Source organism: Sorex fumeus, unplaced genomic scaffold (genome assembly GCF_029834395.1).
Source record: "Sorex fumeus unplaced genomic scaffold, SorFum_2.1 ptg000010l, whole genome shotgun sequence".
In the NCBI taxonomy this organism is placed as follows: Eukaryota; Metazoa; Chordata; class Mammalia; order Eulipotyphla; family Soricidae; genus Sorex; species Sorex fumeus.
Window position 1 is genome coordinate 20,636,264 of NW_026606067.1, and position 24,004 is coordinate 20,660,267.

The 24,004-nt window shown below is 39.6% G+C and overlaps 1 protein-coding gene across 2 annotated transcripts in view; it reads right to left on the bottom strand.

Annotated features, from left to right (window-relative positions):
- Window positions 1-1,309: 1,309 nt before the first annotated feature.
- The window catches only part of TGFB2 (transforming growth factor beta 2), a 77,857-nt gene continuing 55,162 nt past the window's right edge, over window positions 1,310-24,004 (bottom strand). For both annotated transcript variants that reach the window (XM_056110735.1, XM_056110734.1), the window contains 5 exons: window positions 11,898-12,030; window positions 11,671-11,781; window positions 9,815-9,992; window positions 7,063-7,216; window positions 1,310-4,045 (listed from right to left, as the gene is read on the bottom strand). In XM_056110735.1, the coding sequence (XP_055966710.1) occupies window positions 3,887-4,045; window positions 7,063-7,216; window positions 9,815-9,992; window positions 11,671-11,781; window positions 11,898-12,030 (735 nt within the window). In that variant the 3' untranslated portion in view covers window positions 1,310-3,886. The remainder of the gene's footprint in view (window positions 4,046-7,062; window positions 7,217-9,814; window positions 9,993-11,670; window positions 11,782-11,897; window positions 12,031-24,004) is intronic.

The following is a 24,004-nucleotide window of genomic DNA, read 5'->3' on the forward strand; positions in this document are numbered from 1 at the left end:
TATTCTTTAAGCAAATGGCCATCTAACTAGTCATTCTGTCTCTTCTACTTTAAATTTTAGTTGGAAGATTAGGGAAAGCATAACCTAAACATTATCAGTTAACAAACATAGTTAGAAATGATCTTGGAGTAACTAATGACTTGATTCATTTATGAGATGAAGGTCTGGAGGACTTTATTTCAATGTCATGATAGAAAAGCTAAAACCAAAGTATAATCTGCTGACAAACAGCTCATCACAATATGGTTTCAGGAAATTGGGTAATAATATCTTGGCTACCATACACTTAAAATTAATTATAGACCAAATACTAAGCAAAGTCTTTTTCATAAATCCATTCACTTGACAATGAGAATACAACAAACACACATTCAGCCCCCACACAAACCTCTGTAAAGCCAATAAACTCATTCTCATATTAAAGATTTAAAAAATTCAGAATGACTGACAAGTGTCCAACGTTGGTGTGTACATTAGATGAAATTTCATCACCCTTTGATATCCCATAAAGATGATGTGGGCTACATGGATTGGCCAGAGGCCAGCTCTCTGCAGAGAAGAAAGAACTAATGATTTTAAACCCCAAAACTTCCTATTTATAAATTGAGTGTAAGAGATCAAGCACAGACTGTGAAGAATGGAGTCATCTTCCAAATACCCTAAGTACTTGTTTCTGTGTGCACAAACCAATTCTTTCACTGGAAAAAGCAAGACAACAGATTAAACCACAACTACTTTTTATTATGATTATGATTATGACCATGTCTATTAGGAGACTGGCAACTCATTTGAGATGTCTGGTCTTGAAAGCAATTTGAGAGAATGGGGTTTGGGTGCAGAATGGTTGGTAAAGCAGAGAGTCATTTTCCCAAAGACCAGCTCCAAAATCACGTGGGTCTTGTTTTATCTGGCAAGCTGAGCCATGATTCTAGTTATGGGACTACAGGGGATACTGTCTAGACCAGTTCTTTTGGCCTTGGGGTTGGCAGAACATAGAACCAGAAAGCTAAATCATGGTCCAAACATCTCTGCCTTTTTTTTTGGTAGACTGTCTAAATGGATGGAAACAAAAATCTCAAACAATGACCAAATGGCAATAGAGGAGAGAGTGCAAGCACAGCACAGAATTTCCCTCAGTTCTTTACAGCTAAGTGCTGGTTCTTGGACTATGGAGACCAAGAGTGAGTATCCTGCTGCAGAAAACATACAGTTCAAGCTGAAATGGCTTTTCTGGGTCAGGGTGGCTCTCAATGGTGAGAGGTGTTTTCAATCTCCAAGAGGGCACTATGACAGGAAAAACACATCAACATGTAATTGAAATAATTTATTTACCACTAGAGCACCACAAAAACAGACATACATTGTGTTAAAATACAGCATCATTGGCCACCAAAATACAAAACAGCTATTCTTATATTCCATTTTTTTAAAACCATGCCAACCTTAACATTGTACTGCTTAACACAGAGAAACCATACCCTGACCCCATACTAACATTTCCTTCATCTCCCTTCACCCCACCCCTATCCTGGTAATATTTATTTATGGGAAAACAAGGCCTTTAGAAAAACCCCAAATGAAAACAAAAGTGATTCAAGAGATCTTAAAATAGAGCATTTAAAATATTATCAGTGCATTCATGAAAAGAGACAAAATATTACAAAACAAAATGTCATTTTTTTGAAGAAGGAAAAATACCTGCAGAAAAAAAGTGATTTACATAGAGTGAACGGAAGAAAAGTGGAAGAGAGACTCAAAATCAACACATTCAAACCTGGGGCTGGGCAGCCTCCAACCTCCTGGGGGCACCAATCCCCATCTCTTGCTTTTCCAGTTTTTAAACTTGCTAATTCAATCCCTTATTTGCAACTGGGGGGAGGACAATTATAGCCTATCAAAAACATTTTCTTGGGACTCACATTTCACTGTGCTCCTCATTAAGTGAAACTACAAAGATTTTAGTGTCTCACCTACTAACTTTTATCTGAGAGTTCAATATGGTGCAACTGACAAAGTGACTCATCCTACAGACCCTACAATAAGTTTTTGTTTTCTGCCATTATACTGAAAATTCCAGCCCCCAGTACAGATAATTCTCATTTAGGTAAGAGAATAATTCTCTTTTTTGATCATGGGAGAATTTGACTGGTGCCTTTCCAAAACCCTTCAAAGAACACCTAGAAATACTTTAACTTCAGAGAAAAATAAACAAAATGATTTATGCCAACCTGAACTCTACACTCTCTCCCCTTTAAAAAAATCATTCAAAATGTAAATCTTTCCACTTCCTCCTAACACTAAAAAACCTGATTAAAGAAAAAGATGTCTTACCAATAATCTACTGTTTTATACCCATAGAATTCTTCCAAGTGCCAACTGAACACAATTAGAGAAACCTTTTCTAATTTAGTCACTAAGACTTGGGGTTTCTGTCTGCTCCTTGAGCCCTAGTTAAAAGGAAAACACTTAACCTCTATTATCTACATAACAGTTTCCACATCTGGGTTGACTGGTACTTATGCTTAGAAGAGAAAGAAAGTCTATAAATTCAAATCACTCCTTTTTATAAAAAGGAAAAAATGTATCCAGGTTGCTTCTATCATGCATAAGAATGGATAACTCATACAACAACATGAAAGAGGACGACACTGGATGAGGCAGAACAAAGACTCCAGAATAAGGATTAGTAGAGCATGTCCAAATACAGGGCTTTTACTTGCAAGTACTGGCCAGCCAAAAGAAGTACAAAATTTAGAGCAATCATCATTGAAAGAATCCCCAAGTCAGTCTAATTTGAACCTTAATCAACATTATTACGAACTATGAAAAATAGGGCAATGATGGCCACATGATACTAAATGTAGTCAACATTTTGATTGAATTGTTTTCAAAAGATCTGCAGCTGTGTTTCACCAATTCCAATAACATAAGTAGGGTTACAGAGCTGAGCTATCCAGCAAGAATTCTAGGCTGAAGTTTGCCCAGGACATAGTCAAACATTTCAACATTCCACTGATTTACCAAATGGACAAAGAATAATTTACAATTAAAAAAAGTGGGGAAAAGAAACCTTTACAGACTTATTCTGATGGAAATTATACTTAATTTACAGGCCTTTCTCTTTTTGAACCTTAAAAAGATTCCTTCAGTGGTAGAGAAAGAGCTGGTGTTTCCAGGGTCTCCATCTTAAAGTGGACTTGCTCGGTCTTCCAATAATTCGTTCAGGTTTTCCTGTCATTGATCTGACCTCTCCACTTCAGGCTCATTTGAGTTCAAGCTCCTTAAGCCATCCATGAGTTTCCGGCAAAATATTTGGTCTCCACTTTATACACTTGTTTGTTTTCCAAGGGCAATTAAATGTTCATTATATAGTAACACATAATAAATAACTCACTGTGAACTCTAAAGAAAGAAGGGAAAGGATGCCTAATCATAGCAACTCAGAAAATTCAGCTGAGACATGGGATAGGACGGTGTGCACAGACATCCACTTCATGGAATTTTCCTGTTGTTGGTTTGTTTTCTTTTGTGTAATTCACACTAACAACTTCTTCCAGTGTTTATTTATTTATTTTCTTAAAAAGAAAAGATTTGGCTTCTTACTTCTCTCCCTTACAGAGGAGGTGAAATGGAGACTAAGGCTTTCACTTTTTTTTTCTGATGCCAGTTTTAACAAACAGCACACACACTTCCAAAATGTTTGAACTAGTACCGCTTTTGCAATTTTTTAACACAGATGAAGCAAGGCTCTCTCCTGTTTTCTTGTTACTGATATTGTCAATGTCATCATCATCATCATCATAATCATCATCATCATCATAGTCGTCGTCATTGTCGTAGTTGTCATCATTGTTGTGATTCTTGTCTTGCTACTTTTCTGAGACTCTTAGCTGCATTTGCAAGACTTTACAATCATGTTGGACAGCTGTTCAATTTTGGGGGTTTTGCCAATGTAGTAGAGAATGGTCAGAGGCTCTAAATCCTGGGACACACAGCAAGGAGAAGCAGATGCTTCTGGATTGATGGTATTATATAAGCTGAGAACCTGAGTACAAAAGAGAGGGAAAGGCCAAATCAAAACCAATAAACAAACAAATAAATAAATATGAATAAAGTAGTTTACCATGGCATGTGGTTATCTTATCAAACAAGTAGGCACTTCATATTAATTTTTGGCTTACTATTTCACTTTCTTTTTTTTTTCCACTTCTTCCCCAGTATTTATTTAGGCACTGAAATTCACAGTGTTGTTAATAATGGCTTATTTTCCCTTTTTTTTTAATGTACCACACTCAGTGGTACTGAGGACTTACTCCTGGCTCCATGTTCAGGGGTAACCCTGTCTGTGTTCAGAAAACATAAGTAGTAATAAGGATTGAACCAGGATCAGTCGCATGCAAGCAAGCACCTGAACCCCTATGCTACCTCTCAGGCCCCTGATTTTCTTTTCTAAACACCAAATTACAGTCAAACTTGAAAGAGCCTCTAGTCATCACTGAATTCACCATTTTCCTGCAGCCTCCTTTCTGCAGATAGCATATACAAGTGATTCTGTAAAAGTTATATTGAATTAAATAGCTCCATCAACAGATTTTTTCCATAAGTTGGGACTTTGATTACTGTTGTGTTGCCCACACTTCCCAGGTGCCACCCCCACTCCAAATTTGCTCCTCTGAATTCTTGTCTTCATACCACTTTACTAACACTATTAGTGAAAGGTGACTAATAATGATCAATTCTCTAGTGGTAGAGGCTCCACTGGAGGCCAGTTCCAAAACAACATGAAGAGAAATTTCTCTCGTTCGATCCAGTTTGTCTTTCTCTTTCAAAGTGATCTGTGGCTTTTCCAAGTGCCAAGTATGGTGGGTTTGCCATGATGATAGGCATTTCCAAGAATGCCATTAAAGGACCAATCCAAAAGTAAGTGACCTTTTCCTCGAGATTCAGCCTAAGACAGTAGGTCTGTCCGGGGCAGCCACACTGACTATACTACTAAGCTACCTCTGCCTTCCTGGGGAACAGTCCAAACCACATATTTGTGACCACCATAGCTATTCTTCCTCTCTTCTTGAAAAACAACATGGTCTCAGCCTTCACACACTCCCTCTGTGTATCAGGGAGGAGAATTATGTTTCCAGTTGGCAACCAGGCCTTGCCACATTACAGCTACTGTTGCCACAACCCAGATGGAGCAGCTGGGCCCGAGAGATCAGACAGAGGGACAGGCATGAGCAATCTTCTCTCATACGTGGCTAAGCACAGAGTCACCTTTGAATGCAAAAATCTACAGGAGAATTGAAAAAAAACTGAAGTAAAGGGAATCATATTTTCAGCTTAAAGGTTGATATATGTAGGGGAATTATAAGTAAATAAATGCACTGCATGTTCCACCAAAACAAGATTTTTCATCTGAATAGACCAATTATTACATAGATTTCTCAAATAATTGATAACTTCTCCAAATTTTTTATTTGAATTTATGTATTATGTGACTTTAGGGATCACAGATTCATTTTCCTATCCTGTGGTGAAGGCAATTTTTCTAATGCCTCTTTAATGAGGCTTACACAGCATAATCCCAATGTGTGGTCACATTTTGGGAATTAAACTCAGTAACAGGGAAAGGGGATCAGGTTATAAAAGAACAGGGATGGCATTCCAAGCACTGATTTGTCACTAACTTTCCCTTTGATCTCAGGCAAGTCATATGCATGATCTGGGGCCCATTTCTTTAAAAGAGTGGAAAACGTGGACAAGATAACTTAAGAAGTCCTTTCCTATACAAAATCCTATATCATTTACCTTCTGGAGGCAACATACAAATAACATTATTACATAGAAAAAATCTTGGTTAACTGGGGCTGGGAACCCAGAGTATTAAAATCAACCAGAGGATAATCTTCTTACCTCACTGAAGTCAATTGTATAAACACTCAAATTTTTACTTACTTTGGGTTACATTTTAAAAATCTTCAAGAAAATATTTTCAAACCATTGTTTACACAGAGCATCTTTTTGAACACTTAAATTTGACAATATTATTTTGAAGTTTATTCCTATTTTCCTTTTATTTATTTATTTTTTTTGGTGGGGGATGGTATGGCTACAAACCATCTTAGATGCTCAGGGGTTACTCCTGGCTCTGTATTTAGAAGTTACTCCTGATGGTTCTTGGGGGATCACACAGGATGCTGGGGATTGAACCCAGGTTAGCCCCATGCAAGACAAACACCGTACCAGCTGAACTATTTCTCCAGTTCCCTTTTATTTTCCTTTTTACAGCTGAAAAACTGAGGTTCAGAGATGCTAAATGACTTTCTGTCACACACTAGTGATTCACTATTCCAAAGCACCAATGAAGTCCTCAATCTTTTTTGTAATAAAATAGTTCCTAATGTTGGTGACCAGAAATGTTTTCTTAGAAGGGGGCCTGGGATTCTTCCCATCTTAGTTGTATATGACATCAAGTGATGTGTTGATTCCAGAAGTTTTTCCCTAGATACCTGTCAGCCTACAGCTGCCCAGCACATACAACAAAGGGAAAATGAAGCAAAACTAACTAGTTGTCTATAATCTCATTGAGAAGACACTACAAACTCCTCAAATTAACCAGTGTTTCTTGCTTGCCTGCCTGCCTTCCCTGCTTTCCCTCCTTCCCTTTCTTCCCTTCTTTCCTCCCTTCCCTTTGCTTCTCTTTCCTTCTCCTTCTCTTCTCCTTCCCTTCTTCATTCCTCCCTTTTTTCCTTTCTCTCACTCTCCTTCCCTTTTTGGGGGAGGCATATCCAGCAATGCTCAGGGGTTTCACCTAGCTCTGAGATGATGGGAACTGAACCTGGATCAGCCATGTGCAAGGCAAGTTTCCTCTTTTCAGCTATCTTTCCAGCCCATAGAATTGTGTTCTGATCTTACGTACAGTCATCATTCTTCCCTGTCCTTCAGAGGGCCTCTCCAGCACCCATTATGTGTGATGCTGAGAAAACTTCTGGCTAATTCATTTGGAAATACATCTGTGGATATACACTAACACTCAAGACCAGAAAAGACATATTAGCCAATACTCACCCTACTGTGTTGAGTATCTGAGCTCCACAGATAGGGACATGCCCCGGCACAGAAGTTGGCATTGTACCCTTTGGGTTCATGTATCCATTTCCACCCAAGATCCCTCTTGAAATCTATGTAAAGTGGACGTAGGCAGCAATTATCTTGTACATTTCTGTTGTTTTTTGAAGAGAGAGAGAGAGAGAGAGAGAGAGAGAAAGCAATGAATACTTCAAAACTGATTTCCCCCATTCCAAAACATAAAAATGACTTATTTTTCTGTCCAATGAACAAGTATTATGAACCAAGGTTTAATGGTTTTATGTTGATCTCAAGTGACTTTCCTGAGGGGTGGTACACTGCACTACTGTCCCTGATCCCTTTAATTGTGACCCAAAAACTGAATCTTTCCCTTATATGACTAGATATAAACAAAGAGGTGCTGACAATCTTTTACAACCAACACTCCAGTGTTGTCATCCAGCCTCAATTTCCCTTTCCAATATAAAAGAAATAAAGGACAACAGCTATCTCCAAAGACCCAAATAGAACATTTTCCTTTGGAGGTAAATATTTCACTTCATGTTCCTGATTGTAGAGTGAACCAGAGATCATGAAACACAGAATCCTGCTTAGTGAAACCACAGGATCCAGCATTAAACAAGCACCATTTGGGGGGTCAAAGCAATAGTAAAGCAAGTACATCACTTGCCCTGTATGCAGATGACCTGGCTTGGATCACCAGCATCCCATATAGTCCCCCAGGTAGTGCCAGGAATGATTCCTGAGTCCAGAGATGATAGTAACCCCTGAGCATCACTGGATTTGGCCCCAAAACAAAAACAATTTTAAAAGCATCATTTTGCTCATGAATTCTGACACTTTTTCATACTTCACAGTCCCCAGAACTCTCAAAGTAAAGAAAGACAGATGATCAAGAGGCACATGACAAAAGGTACAACATACCTCATGTTGTCTCATTAATAAGATTTTTTTAATTGGGATTTTATTTTTAATTTCTTTTGTCAGGGCTTAGAACACCTGCACCCCTGCTCAAAAACTGTCTGGTTTGGAGCCCAGAAGTGACCCTTAACAGTGCTTGGTGGGCCCATGTGTAGTACTGGAGATTCAAATCAGGGGTGAGATGCAAAATAAATGCATAGTCCCTGTACTAACTCTCAAACCCATCATGTCTTATAATTAGGCAAATAGAAATCAAAACCAAGAAGAGACATCACCTACAAGGATACAGATAAAAATAAAGTTCTGCTGGACAGTGGGTGGGAAGTATACTGGTGTACCATGATGGAGATCAGCACAGAGATGACTCAAAAATTAAAAATGGAAATTCCATAGAATTCAGCTATCCACTTCTGGGAATTTACCCAAGAAACATGAAAAAAACAAACTTGAGGAGAAATTGATATCCCCGCACCTGTGGCAGCATCATTCCCAAGATCCAAGAGTTGGAAAGAACCTAAGTGGCCAGGGAAAGAGGAGCAATATGGGAGATGTAGCATCTATACACATGAGTACTAACATACTCATACACATCAACAACAATACTTCCCATAAAAATACTCAATTCTGCCTCTTGAAGCAGTTAGTACAGATTTAGAGGATACCACAGTTTAGGCAATCAGATGGAGAAAGACAGGTGTGTGATTTCGTTCTTACTGGTACATAAATAAAAAAAGAAACCAATGAATTTAGTAAAATAATAGCAAAGTTTAAAACTACAAGATCAGTATCAATTGTTTCTAGAAGCGAAGGGAAAGGGGGCATTTAAATTAGGGTGAAAGGATCAAAATATAGTGAAGAATGGAATTGGACTGTTGGTGGTTAACTGAACATAATACAGACACATGTTAATTTTCAATGATGTACACCTGAGACTTTCAAAATGTTATAAAGTAATGTTGCTTCAATTATAATCTTGGGGGAGGGGTAGTGTTTGAGACCATATTTGGCTATCATAGTTCTAGGACCCTCTTGCATAAAGCATGGACTCCAACCCTTTGAGTCATCTACCTGGCCCCACATTTTTTTTAAAGAAAAAGAGCCTTCCTCTTCTAGGCTGAATAAGAAACCACAAGACATTCCCCTGGTTGCTGTTGAGTTTACCCATGAAATGAACATGCAAATAAATTGCATCTCTCACATGCTAAAGCTACAGTCTGGACAGAATCTTTTCTCTTCTTAAGAGCAGTGACTGGAAACCCTGCCATAAAGGCAAAGGCTTCCGAGGCCAGTAAGTCTTTCTAAATAAGGAGCATCCAGCAAGCACCGCAAATAAGCTGACTACTGTGGGGAGTATAGAGCTTATTTTCTATAGGATGAAGTGGGGCAGGAGGGAGGGTTAGGGTGGCTCATTTTTTACCCTTCACACTTGATTCAATATTAAAGAGCTAGCAAAGACATTAGAGATAAAAACTGTTAAGAGGTTCAAGGTTCAAGGGGCTCAAGGGGTTCCACAAGATAGTGCAGGGACTAAGAGGCTTGCCTTGCATCTTGCTGATTCCTATTGGAGTCTCCAGCACCTCCTGTGGTTCCCAAGCACTGCCAGGGGTTACTCAAGCACAAAGCTGGGAATAGTTCCTGAACACAGCAAAACAGGGAAAGAATAATGCTATGAGATACATCAGCTTTCCTACACTTCACTTCCCTTGGGCAACGTGTGATCCAGCAAGTTCGCAGGGCGATAAAAGAAAGGACAGAGAGAGAACAAGAGTGAACAGACACAGTGGCTTTATTTTACACTGCTCTCCTTTACCTAAAGCAATAGGCCGCATCCAGAGAACGCTTCTTCCGTCGGTTCGACTGTTGCGACTCCAGTCTGTAGGAGGGCAACAACATTAGCAGGAGATGTGGGCTCTTCCCACTGTTTTTTTTCCTAGTAGACTTTATAGTTCTCTGATCACCACTGCCATATGTGGAGGTGCCATCAATACCTTGAAAAAATGCATTTGGATCATAAACATGGAGCTTTACCTTGGTCAAATATCAGCTCTACTTTTCTCTTTGCTTATTGTCACACATACCAGTGACACCACCCTAGCATCTGCTAGCTACAGTGAATTCCCCCTGGAGATTGACATGACAGAACAGGGTAAGCACAGGTGACAATAAGCACATCTTATGGACCCTTGACAGAGGCAGTTTTGAGTCTAAGAGAGGGAGTGATTCCTGATTAGAGACATCTGTGTCTGATCATTCCAAGGTAACTGAGGGTTTTACTGTTGGTCAAGCATCGAGACAGAGTGCCCCAACCCCAATCATGACCCATCACTCATGACAGAGCCTATGTCTTGGTATTCTCTGTCCCTCTCTTCCTGGGACTGCAAACTCAAAGGAGTCTCCCTGTTGAACATAGTAAGTTGAGACTTAACACCAACTTGCAGGGCATTCAGTTCCAGTGAAACAGAAGTTCCCCTGACCTCACGCTATTTGGTGAAACTAGGAAGAAAGGGCTTTTTCATTTATTTTATGATGTCCTCAACACTTTCCTGATTCCATCTGCGATTTAGAAACCTGAGCTCCCAAAAGCATGCTCCAAAGACTGCCAATTTAAGCATTTAATCTCCACACTCTAGAGGATCATGACTAGGCTGGAAACTGAAATAAATCTCAAGACCTCAGGGAGTATTTTTCCATGAGCAAGGACCTCTGTTGCCTTTTGCGAGTAAGTGGGAGAAGTCCAGGGTGTGGTGAATGAGGGAAGGAAAATTAGCTGTCTAGGCTGGTGGAGTGGATTTCCCATCTCTCATTGTCTCTAGCACATAGAACCCTGATGTGAAGCATAAATTGACATGAACCCTGGGCCTCTCCTCATTATCTTGAACTTCTAACTGAAAATGAGCAAAATGACAGAGAAAGTGCCAACCACATTACATGTTTATCAACTATAACTTAAGTTTGATGAGGAAATCACTTCCAATATGGGCATAGACCTAAACACACACAGATATAGGCATGTTCCAATACAGGGAGTGTGAGTTAAAGCAACCACAGGTGACCTGTGTGACAGTATAGCAGGTAGAACATCTCTCTTCTATGTGGCCTTCTATGTCATTCAATCCCTGACATCCCATATAATCCCTGATCCTCACCAGGAGTGATCCCTGAGCACAGAGGCAGGAGCACAGAGGCAGGAGTAACCTCTGAGCACTGCCAGATGTGACCCCAATACAGAAGCTGTAAATGGCACTAGGATGATTCCTTCTCTGACATATACCTGCAGGCTCCCAGCACTGAGTTTGGAGAAATGTCCATGGGTCTCCCCAAAAGCATGCTGTCTTCCATGCTGTTAGTATAGGTGGAAAGCTACCTTGCTTAAATGATGAGTAAGGGAACTAGCCAACTATTTCATAGTTTGGATGGTTGGTGGGGTAGTTAATTAATACTAGGCAAGTCATCAGTGGACCAAGCCCACTGTGTAAACTGAAACCAATCCTTTATTCTTTCTTCTATCTCACTAAAACACTACTTGGCCCAAACAAATGAAATCCCTGAAGCCCCACAGACCTCATCAAAAAATCCCATTTGCACAAGCAAACTGACTTCATCTCCCCAGAGATTAACAACCCAAGCCCTTCCCTCCCCCACTTCATAAGATCATATTTCAGTTACCTGCAAATCTTGCTTCTAGTTCTTCGCTTTTGTTTGGGATGATGTAATTATTGGATGGTACAAAGGTACAGCAAGGACAGTGCAAGCTTATTTTAAATCCCAGGTTCCTGTCTGGAAAACATTAAGTCACGGAGGTCATTTGTATGCGTATCTCTTTCCTGAAAACTGCTATCCAGTTACAATAACTTGAGTCACATCGAAGGAGGAAAAGAAGAGGGAATTTTAACCTTTATGGTGGAGCCATTCATGAACAGCATCGGTTACATCAAAAGACAGCCATTCTCCTTCTGCTCTCGTCTTTACAACTTTGCTGTCGATGTAGCGCTGTGTTGGAGATGTCAAATCCTTAGATTTGAGAATCTAGAGCAGGAGTAAGTAAAAGAAAGAGCGAAGTTGGCATCCGGACAACATGACTCAACCAAAACCATTAACAATATTCCAATTCATTATCTCGATTGAGTTCTGCTGAAGCCTGCCCCTGCGCTGTCATCTCAACAGCACTATCACATGTGTCAGAACAGAACACCAGGCCATTTGCCATAAAAAATAGAGCTACTAAATCAGCTGTGTGTTATGATAAAGGTGACAGGAACCATAAAGCCAAGTGTCTAAAAGAAAGTGACAGTAATTATTTTACTTTTCGGTCATGACCTTTGCAAGATTTCAGCCATAAATTCTCTGCTATTAAGTTAATAGTAGTGTTGGTTGACTTTGCTGCTTTCTGAGTTGGGGGATGAGGGTAGTGAATGGGGTAGAGCCCCCTCCAGGGGTAGCTGGAGGATCTACGTTTACCATTTACAGGCCTTGCATCATAAATCTGTTTCTGCTAAAGAGAGAAATGCACCAATCCCATCTTTCTGGTTCCTAAATCCACTAACATGAAAACCTGGGGCACTCCTCAGCTTTTGAGTTGAGTATCTAGCTGGAATATCTCCTCTCGGTGGGTCTTGTTATGATTTATTCCTAACCCCGCAGACTTGAGTTGGTGCAGGAGTAGTCTCGTGCAATGTGTTCTGAAAGTCTGAAAGCCAAATCAGACTGAACTCTGAGACTTTATGGGATGCAGTTTTCTCAGATATAAGCAACTGTGTGACAAGCTTGGGTTTCTAGAGTAAGTGAATATTTTAGGCAGTTTCTAGAAATTCTGTCCACCTTTCAGTGAGAGTGTTTTATGAACCAGTCAAACCACAATACTCAGTCTCCTAGAGCTAAATTAAATCCTTTCCCCAATGCACAATCTGCCTTTCCTCAGGATTTTGGGGTTTCAGCCTGCTGTGCTATATACCACCTTTTTAATTTTGCATCCTTCTGTTCTGTGGTCATTTCATACATCTGGGTTTGGTTTCTCCAACAAGTTCATAAGCTTTCCCAAGGCAGGGATCAAATCTTCCATTTAATACCATTTCAAAGCATAGCCCTCGATTCAATCACTGTCTATTAAATGACTATTTGAATATCTCAAGGATTTACTTGGTCTCTTTGGAAGATTATGAAAAAAAAATGCATAACCTTCCCACTGACTTTGAAATACGCTTTCCTTCCGTGTGAATACATAATTTGTTTCAGGTAATCTGGCAGTCAATGCTTTCTGGAGTAGTTGGCATTATATAAGACTTGTGGGGCTGGGGGACATGATTAAGCCAGTTCAGAAAAGAAAATTGATCCATGTCATTGGGCTTTGGGGTGCCCTCATGAGTTTTAGGCCAACTCTCCTCTACAGATCAGCCTGATAAAGTTCAACAAGCTGGCTGAGTAAAGAAAATGTAGAGGTCTCCATGATCCTACCACAATCAAAATGTGCTCTTTGTGATTTTTCATGGTGTACATGAACAAGACTTGAAACAGTACTCTGGCCTGTGCATTTGGCACATGTGATTTCCTCTCATTTAATGCCCAAGTTTTGCCACCAGGTAGATTGTGAAAACTAACTTTAGGACATGGAGAAATTAAGCAACTTGCTCCTGGCCTTAGAGTGGTATGTAGATTTAAAGACATCCCAGGCCACTTTCCCACTTCCTGCTGGATTTTTGAAGTTCAGAAGAGTAGTGAGATCAGTTGTTGGATCAGGATTCACCCTCCCCCTTTTCAGATGAGGGGAAATATGTCAAAGCTAGAGAAAGTTTTTTTTAGTTTGATTATAGAGCTGGATTTTTTTAGTTTGATTATAAAACTGATTTTTTTTAATTTGATTAGAGTGCCTGCCTTGCATGGGGCTGACCCAGATCAGTCCCTGGCAACATGTAGGCACCAACTGAGCACCTCCAGGAGTGATTCCTGAGCATAAACACAGTATTAACTCCTGTACACTGTTGGGTATGGTCCAAAAATAATAGATTTGGGGCCAGAATGATAGTACAGCAGGTAGTGCATTTACCTGGTACACAGCAAACCTGAGTTCAGTTCCTGAACCCAATGGTTCACCAAGCCCTGAGCATAGAGCCAGGAGTAAGTCCTGAGCACAGCAAAATGTGACCCCAAAACAAAAATATTTAAAATTAAATTTAAAGTTAATTCTATGACTATTGATACTATTAATAAATCAGTATTAAATTACATAAATTTTCCATGAATTTAAAAATTAAAAAACTATTCAAAATATAATATTTTCAAGATGAAGCTGTAACATGCAGGATGTGTAATATAAACAGATAATAATAGTCAACCATCTGGAAATCTAAACTTGCCTTCATATCACTCCCAATGAGGCAAAAAAGCATCTTTACTCCAAATCATAATAAATGGGATATGGGGCCAGAGCAATAGTACAGCAGTTAAGATAATTGCTTTGCACACCACCAACCTGGGTTTAACCCCCAACATCCCATTTGGCCCTCCGAGCACCACCAGAAGTGATTTCCGAGTACAGAACCAAAAGTTACCTCTGAGCAGCACTGGATGGGCCCCAAAAGAAAAACAAACAAATAAAACCTGCCAAAAACAGAATAAATGGCATAATGAACCTAATCAAGGATAATAATAATAAAACACTGGTCAAGAAGAATTTTTTAAGGCATTTCTGCCTCCTTGACTAAAAGTTTGTTTTCTATCTTTATACTTCTTCCCCTACCAGTCTTCCACGGTGAGGCATTCTTTCACAATAGATTAAAAGATATATGATTAAAAAAAAAGTAGAGAATAGATTCTCCATGAAGATACAGAATTTTTAAAGATCAGATTCATATGACCAAATGGTAGAAAAATCACACATGGCCAAACCTTTGCAAATCCCTGATCCCACAGAGAAGGGGTCAGTCTAGCTTATGAAACTTTAAAAGCAAATTAAGTGGAGCAAAGCAAGCCTGAAAGTGTTTCCTATTTAAAATCTTACTACAGGGCTGGAGCAATAGCACAGTGGGTAGAGCGTTTGCCTTGCACGCAGCTGACCTAGGTTCGATTCCCAGCATTCCATGTGGTTCCCCGAGCACCGCCAGGAGTAATTCCTGAGTGCATGAACCAGGAGTAACTCCTGTGCATCGCCAGGTCTGACCCAAAAAGCAAAAAATAAATAAATAAAAATAAGTAAAATCTCATTACAAATTAAGTTCTTCCTTGCTTACAGCAGATGAGCAGTTTCTGACACTGGACTTCACATTCTCCCCTGGTCACAGACCCTCGGCAACTTTTACTCATTGAACAATTGGACTGTGTCAACCACACAAGAAAGATAGTTATGTAACTTTGAGATGGACCCATGACTTTGGTCTTGCGACTTGTTGTCTCTAACTTTATGCCCAAGGAGTTCTTCACCCACATGTTGCAGTTTTACTCCATTCGGTCTTACCCGGTCTTCTGCAGAGACAGGAAACAGCTGCTTTCCATCACTCATAGAATATCACTCATAGTCTTGGAGGCTGTGATTAAATCTCCTTCAGTTCACTCCCGCTTGGCTAAATAAACCCGGTTTCTTGAGCCCCTTAATCGCTGGGGTCACTTGCCAGGATGAACTGTGCCCTGTGAAATCCTCCTTCTCCAGATCCATGAGTGTGCTCAGAACTGGCTAGAAACCCTTCAAAGGGCTCTCAGGTCTCCCATCTTACCTCGAAAGCAATCTTCTTTCTAAGCCTGAGCACAGTCTCCCTATCAGCCCTACTTAACTTCCATTTATTTCCCATCATCAATTCAACTGTCAGGAAAGAAAGAAAACTTGTTGCTCTATCAATAAACACTTTCTTAAATTCAAGAGTTTATACACAAATGCTCAGATCCATCAACTCCCTCTTCTATTTTAGCCTGTGCTGTCTGCTTCTCTCCGATCTGCCAACAAGTGTACTGAATGTTAACAGTCACCAATATGCAGCTGTTGTTTTGTTTCTCTCTTGTTCAAGAGCCACAGTCGCTTCTAACTTCCTTTATATATCTTAGCAGGGCAAAGAACATTTAGACTAGCAAAAAGCTCTCTTATCCAGGATTCCCTGTCCCTTCTGTAAAATATTTTAGCTGATGCCCACAGACTGCCATGTTGCATTGCTGAAAAATCATTTTGTAGCCTTTGATTTATCAATGATCTCTATTCACACTTAATAGTTGTAACATGAGTTGTGAATTCACAGTGTTCCACAGGACAGTGTGTGAAAGCCCTTAATACAGTATCTGGCTCATTGTTAAAGACTCAACAGGTATCTGTCAGTGTCACTGTCCTCCCATTGTTCATTGATTTTCTCGAGTGGGCCCAGTAATGTCTCCATTGTGAGACTTTGTTGTTACTGTGTTTGGCATATCGAATACATCACGGGTAGCTTGCCAGGCTTTGCCATGCGGGTAAGACACTCTAGGTAGCTTGCCGGGCTCTCCAGGAGGGGCAGAGGAATCAAACTCAGGTCGGCCATGTTGACTGTGTGCAAGGCAAACGCCCTACCCACTGTGATACCGCTCCAGCCCAACAGGTATCTAACATTGAAATATTCAAGTTCAAAATTTTAACATAAAGGCAGACAGGCTAAAATAAAAGGGGGAGTTGATAGATCTGAACATTTGTGTATAAACTCTTGAATTTAAGAAAGTGTTTATTGATAGAACAATAAACACGTTTTTTCCTCTGGGAATGTTTTAAGCCCTCTGGTCTTATCAGTTCTCTGCAGTAACGGCTTAGAACTCCAAGGCTATATGCATAGCAAGTACCTGTATGTTTCTAAAAGTGTTTATTATTCTCATACTAGCTATATGATTTTATAAACTATATATTATAATTATTATAGTTTTATTATAATTTTACAAATTAGCTAAATAATCTAGAATCTGATGCAAAAAAGGGGAGTTTTTTTCTTCTGCATAAAATAAATCTAATGACTTACAAAGTGTTCATAAAACAAATTGCTTCAAAAACATTTTTTGTTTGGGAAATAGTTTGGTGGTTTCCAAAGAAGGGAAACACATAATTACCAGGTGATCCCACAATGCCACAACTAGATATAGGCCTCAAAGTTGAACACAGGGACTACTCAGGCATATTCTTATGTATCAATGTTTAGAGAAGAATACTTGCAACAATTCAAATTTGAAACTACACAAGTAGATAAACATAAAAGTAAATTATAGACAGATACAATAGAATATATTCAAGATACAATAGAATATTATTCAGTCATCAAAAAGATTTGAATTACATTTTAATATTCAGAGAGGCTAGAAAGATAGTACAGCAAGTAGGGTGCTTGCTTTACACACAGCTGACCAGGTTCAATCACCAGCACCCATATGGTACCCTGAGGTTTCCAGGAATAATATTTCTGAGTGAAGAGGTAGGAATAACTCCTGAGCATTGCCAGGTGTGGTCCCCCAGGAAATAAAATTTTTTAAAGGGCCAGGAGCAATAGTACATTGGGTAGGGTGTTTGACTTGCACATGGCAGACCCTAGTTCAATCCCTGGTTTCCTATATGGTTCCCTGAGACCTATCAAAAGTAATCCCTGATCTCAGAGCAAGAAGTACATACTGTATACCAACAGGTACCCAAAACACCAAAGAAAATTTTTTAGATATTAAGGCACAATGATAGTTAACCATAGTTGAGTTTTAGGCATACAATGTTCTAACTCCAATCCCATCACTGGTATCAACTTCCCTCTACCAGTGTCCCCGGATTCCCTACCACAGTCCCACCCCCACATATGGCAGCCTGTCTCCTAAATAGCCACATTTTAAAGCTTGGTTGTTGTAGTTTTGTACTCAGTGTTTTAGATATATGCCACACTTCTACCCCACCAATGTGCTTGAGGCCTCTGGCCCTATCCTTCTTGCACCCTGCAACCATTTATTATTACTGGCCCCCTTCATTTCTTTCCTTCTCTGTCCAGAAGTAAAGAAATTCTGACATATTACTACATGAGGAATACTCAAAAAAAAAACTACATGGGAGTGAGACAAATCATATACAAAAGGACAAATTTTGTATTATTTCCCTGACATAAGGAAGGTAGCAGAACAGACACATTTAGAGAAAAAGAAAATGGAGTAGAGATTCCTGGGGGATTGGGAGGGGATGGTAAAGAAGAATGGGGGACTATTGTTCAATAGGTTTAGGATTCTGAAACTACTCCAGAAGTGAATAGTAGTTAGACAATATGAACATAATTAAGGTTCCCTAATTGGAGACCTTTAAAAAAATGGTTAAAAATTAACTTGTAAGTTATGTATATTTTACCACGACATTTTTAACTATAGGTATAAAAGAGAAACTACTATGAAAAAATAACAAAATAAATAAAATGATAAAAACCTACAAGTATTCTGCATCTAGGTTGCTCAGTAATTTTCCTCAAACACCCAACTCTTCTTCAAAGAAAATAAAATTGTCAATCAAAATCATTGATCATGTGCTATGGATGTGGTTTATGTAAAAAATGATGTATGCCAGTGACAGCATGAGCCACAATCAAAGAAAATCCCTTGGCCTTTTATTTGAAAAAATTGAGAGTATAAATTGTGTTTTATACATAGCAGTGTACATAGATGTGTCTGTGTTAAGAGAAAAGGTTAGATCGTTTTTACTCTTACATTTTAATAATTCTTTCTTCAAGCTGTTTTCTATACATTGTAGATCAATACTACTTATTCTTTTAAAATAACAGACTAGCAACCATTTCTGCTTAAATTAAAATAGAGGGTATCTTTTAGATTTGGAAATTGAAATGTAGCCGTCTCTCCCTTAGTTATCATTACAGGAATGTTTAAATGTCACACCTTCCTTGCATTCTTAACAAATGCCTATCAGTGACAATGTATGAAAATGACACATTATTGCCTTTGGCAAGGCTCTAAGACTTGACTGAAATACAAAACTCCCTCCCTAAAGGATCTATTGATCTCTCCACCATTGGAAAACAGCCAAGCAAGGATAGAGGCACAAATCACTGAAGTTACCCAAGAGTTTGAGAGCAAAAATCTAAAGGCTGGGGCAGAGGGAGTCTAGATGCAAAATGATCACTGAAAAAAATTTTAAAGCAATAGCGATGTAAATCATCTCATAGTTCAGCTTAATTATTAAGACCCTTTTCCAGCCCTATGAACTGGAGTTGAAGGAAAGAAAAGCACTGAGAATTCCATTTCACTTGGCATATTCCTACCTACATGAAAGTATAGGAGAACCAAGGAGCTGGCTTACCAGATGGCTGAGGAAAGGGCCATTCATGCAACAATCCGACTACAGAGAAATCCTTCCATGAGGTTAACCTATCCTCATTTGATATCAAAACTTTGTAATGGATTTGATGTCTTTAATCTATTGCATTTCAATGATTTAAATGGGAAGTCCTGTCAGAGGCTTATCTGATCTGTGGCCATGACATTGAATAGAAAATAGAGGAGCTGAAGAAGGTCCTACAGGACTCTGGTTCATCCCAACACATTCCACACTTCAAAATCTGTGTTGAAGGATTTCTCAGTGCTGTGAACTCACTGCTCTTTGAGAAAGCTTATCACTTGTAGACCATATGTTTATCAGGACTCTTCCTTTTCTTAAATTTTTAATTGCCATCAGCCAGTCTAAATGATAGTGCTAGTGCCTTGTATTCACAGAATCATTTTAGTTTTCCAAATATTTGGTGTTCACATAGCTTTCCCCAGGTTCAGGTGTGGTGGGCCTGGTGACTCTTTAGTTTGTCTGTTCTGGGAAAATGAGAAAAGTCTGGAGCACTTCCCTGGGTTACTGAAAGGAAGTTCTTACCCTCTGCATACTATGGGGAGAGCTTCCCACAACTGTACTTTGCGCTCAGGAACAAAATTTAAAACCATTTTTCTTCTATCAGGCTTCAGCCACTGTTGGTGGCTTCCTCTCTCAGCTGCCTCTTGCTCTACAGGCACAGAGGCTCCTCACTCCTTGTCAAGGCCATTTTCAACATTCCTCTTAAAATATGTTTCTCAGCCTGCTCTGGATATAGTCTAGCAGGATGTAGGGAACATACAGAGCACACCAAGTGTGTGGGGTGTGCCTGTGTTGCCTTTGTTCTGGTCAATCTTTTAAATACAAACTATTTACTTTTGGCAGCAGCTGCATCACACCCTTGAGTCAGAATAAACTTTTTGTAAAGTAAGACCTTTGTTCTTCCACAAACCGTGAAGTCAGAGTTTCCACCCCAAATCCTTTCAGGAATGACATGGAAAAAGAGAAAGACAAAGACAGAGAGACACAGAGACCGAGAGAGAGAAAGAAAGGACAAGAAAAGAAAGAAAGAAAGAAAGAAAGGAAGGAAGGAAGGAAGGAAGGAAGGAAGGAAGGAAGGAAGGAAGGAAGGGAAGGAGGGAAAGAAGAAAGAAAAGAAGGGAGGGAGGGTGGGAAGGAAGAAAGGAAGGAAGGAAAGGAGGGAGGGAGGGAGGGAGGGAGGGAGGGAGGGAGGGAGGGAGGGAGGGAGGGAATCCTAAATTTGCTCGGCAGCCTATAAGCTATTCCTCTTAGTCACAAATACCAGCCACTAGGCATTAACATCTCACTGAATTACATCCAGTCAAAGCCATTGTTTGCTTGCTACTGGGTCTTTGATACCTCTTTGCTCATTGCCTTGATTCTTTAATGAACACACTCTGGTATGTTGTAGCACTGTAGCACCATCCTCCTGTTCATCGATTTGCTTGAGCGGGCACCAGTAATGTCTCACAACAAATTGTGAGACTTGTTGTTACTGTTTTGGGCATATCAAATACATCATGGGTAGCTTGCCAGGCTTTGCCGGGCAGGCAAGATACTCTCAGTAACTTCCCGGGCTCTATGAGCAGGGCGGAGGAATCGAACCCGGGTCAGCTGTGGGCAAGGCAAATGCCCTACCTGCTGTGCTATTGCTCCAGCACAGTATTCAAGAAAAATAAACTAGCTTGAGTTTACTGGATCTGAGACTTTTGTTGTTTATAAAAGGGACTAATAAGCCCCTCTTGTGTGTTTGTTGAGTGAATTAAATGACAGTAGGCATAGGTCCTATCATGCTCCTTGGTATTCAATAGTTGTGAATAATGATTGTTGTCGTGTTTCCTGCTGTGTCAAAATCTCCCCCAAAGGCTTCCATTCTCCAGGTAATAATAACCCCCAGATTCCTCCCATTAATCCTTAGACTATAACCTATCACCAGCTTATTATCCGAAACTCATCTCTCATCCCTGGAAGGCAAATCTAAACACTACCCCTAAAACTTGTATTACCTGTCCCAAACTCTGTTTTAGAATGCTTACCAGAGTGTCATCCTCACTTCACCCTAAATACAAACTAAAATTTCAGAACTTGCTATTCTTCCATCTAACTTTTCAATGAAATGACTGCTGTCACTCTAAAAATCTAAAACTGTCCTTTTCTTCCACCTTTCTCTCCACCCATGCATGAAGCATACAGTGCATTGAATCCTGTATATATTTGAAAGCTACATCCTCCCAATGGGATTTGACCAGTGGCAACTTCCTAAGATGGAAGAAACATATTCATTCAAACAGCCAACAACCAACTTGGATAGAATTGGAGAGTATCATGTTAAGCAAAATAAGTCAGAGGGAGAAGAACAAATCAGATTATCTCACTCATCTGTCGTATAGAGAGAAATAAATCAAAGGTGTAGACAATATCAATTAGTAATAAACCCTTAGCACTGAATTGCACTGAATTGCAGACCTGAAGCTACCAGACTTGGGGGGTGTGTTTGGTGAGGAGAACTGAAACGATGCAGGTGATTGGTGAATGATCCTGAGCATATAGGTGGTGTTAAAGTGAGGTGACTATTTGCACCAAGCATAACTGTTAATCAACAGTGGGGTGAAGGGTGAGGAGAATGGAGATTGAAAGAGAGATGACACAATAACAGTGGTGGAGGACCATGGGCATTTTTTGTGGGAGTATAATAACTTTGTAAATCAATATTCAAACTTAAACACTATCATAACCATATTACCAAAACCATAATAAAAATAAAATAAATCTCCCTCAGCCCTGCATTAACAAATAGGTTAAGGAACATTTATTAAAAATTCTATTTCAGTTCCGTTGTGGAGGAGAAGTCTGAGTCACTCTCAATAGTGCTCATGGGCTATTTATGGCACTGCCTTCAGGTAACCATAGCATCGTCGGGAATGGGAACCAGGTCACAACTGCTACAGCAACATGCAAGGCAAATCCTTCACCTCCTGTTTTCCCCTTCTGGTCCTGTGATTCCATTTTAGAAAAATTTGACTTCCTAGGCTGAAATCTTGGTATTATCAACAGGTAGTCTACAGAGAGACCACACTCATGAAGACACTCTTGGCTCACTAGAAGAGAAGTGACTAATTCTCCAGTAAATCACATCAACTCTCTTACTCTGGAAGACTTTCACTAACTGTGGAAGGGTTTGTGACATACTAATACACCTACATGATTAAAGTGTTGAGTAAGGTACATCTATCTTTCTATTCATCTACTCAATAACTACTGAGCATCCCATCTGACCCAAACCCTCATTTACTCATGCATTGGAATTATTTTTAGCTTACTTCCTCCAGTTGAGCTCTACAAATATCAAGAGCTGGCTATGAGAAAGACATTCCACCTACTTATATCTTTTTACCCTAACTCCTTTCTGGAATGTCATGGAATAAAGATACAAAAAGATAGCTCCTGATCTTACCAAAGTTTATGCAATTGTAAGGGAATACAGAGTTCTCAGCAAAAATTACAACAGTGCATTCACAGGACACAGTGAGGTCCCAGGACCAGGCATCTGCCCCATTCCCCTGAGGTCAAGGAAAATTTCCTGGAGAAAGGAGAGAGAGAGAAAGCAATAATCAACCTCCCCCATCCATTCCCCACAGAACTGGCAAGGGATCCTGAGCACTAAAAGAACACAGGCCTGGTAATACAGATGCATTAGATTAGGTAGAGGACAGAAAAAAAGTATCTTCACTTTTTCATTATCTCCTTATCCTTTTACTCCTCTGGGCCCTTTTATCCTAAGTGTGGTGAACTTGATTTACAAAATGTTTGCTTGAGAGGTGTCTTAGACCCCTAGAGCTGCCTTAATAAAGCAAACTGGGATTCTTTTTTTTTTAATTTTTATTAATGAAACACCATGAGGTACAGTTGTAGACTTACAAATTTTTATGCTTGGGTTTCAGTTATACAATGATCCAATACCCATCCCTCACCAGTGCCCATTCTCCACCAGCACTAATCCAAACTGGGATTCTTAATCCAACAGAAATGCCCATTGTATAATTCTGGAGATTAGAAGTCAGAAATCAAGATGATGGCCAGGACATTCCTCTGCTCTTAGGCCTCCTTGAGCACTGAGTGCTATGTAGCTATCTTCAGTTTGCAGCCATTGCACTTTAGTCTCACAATGCTTCACACAGTTTCTGCTCCATGTCCCCTTATCCACAAGGCCACCTTTCACTAAGTATGTTTAGTCCTACAGGGTTAAGAGCCTAGCTGGACCCAGTGCAGTCTCATTTTAATGTAAGTAATTTCATCTGCAGTGACATTAATTGCAAATGAAGTTAAATTCCTTTAAGTTAGGTAGTATTGTGAAATCCTGGGGATTAATACATCAATGCATCCTTTCTGAGAGGACACAGTTCATCTTACAACAGCAGATGAGTACTCATATGTTACATTCACTATTCTCATGTGCCTATGAAGTCCTTAAAGCAAAGAACATTTCAACTCTTTCTTATTTTTCCCCACTGCAGTTTAGACTATTCCTCATTGATTAATTATTATTGATTAATAATTTATTGGAAAGACAGTTTATTAACAAGATCAAGTGTCAAAGGATTCCCAAAACAGTCATTTATAGTGACAGAAGGCTGATTTTGGAATTTCATGAATGCACAGATAGATGCAGATGTCCATTAAGATACAGGTCTACATATTGATGATATCTTTCTATAC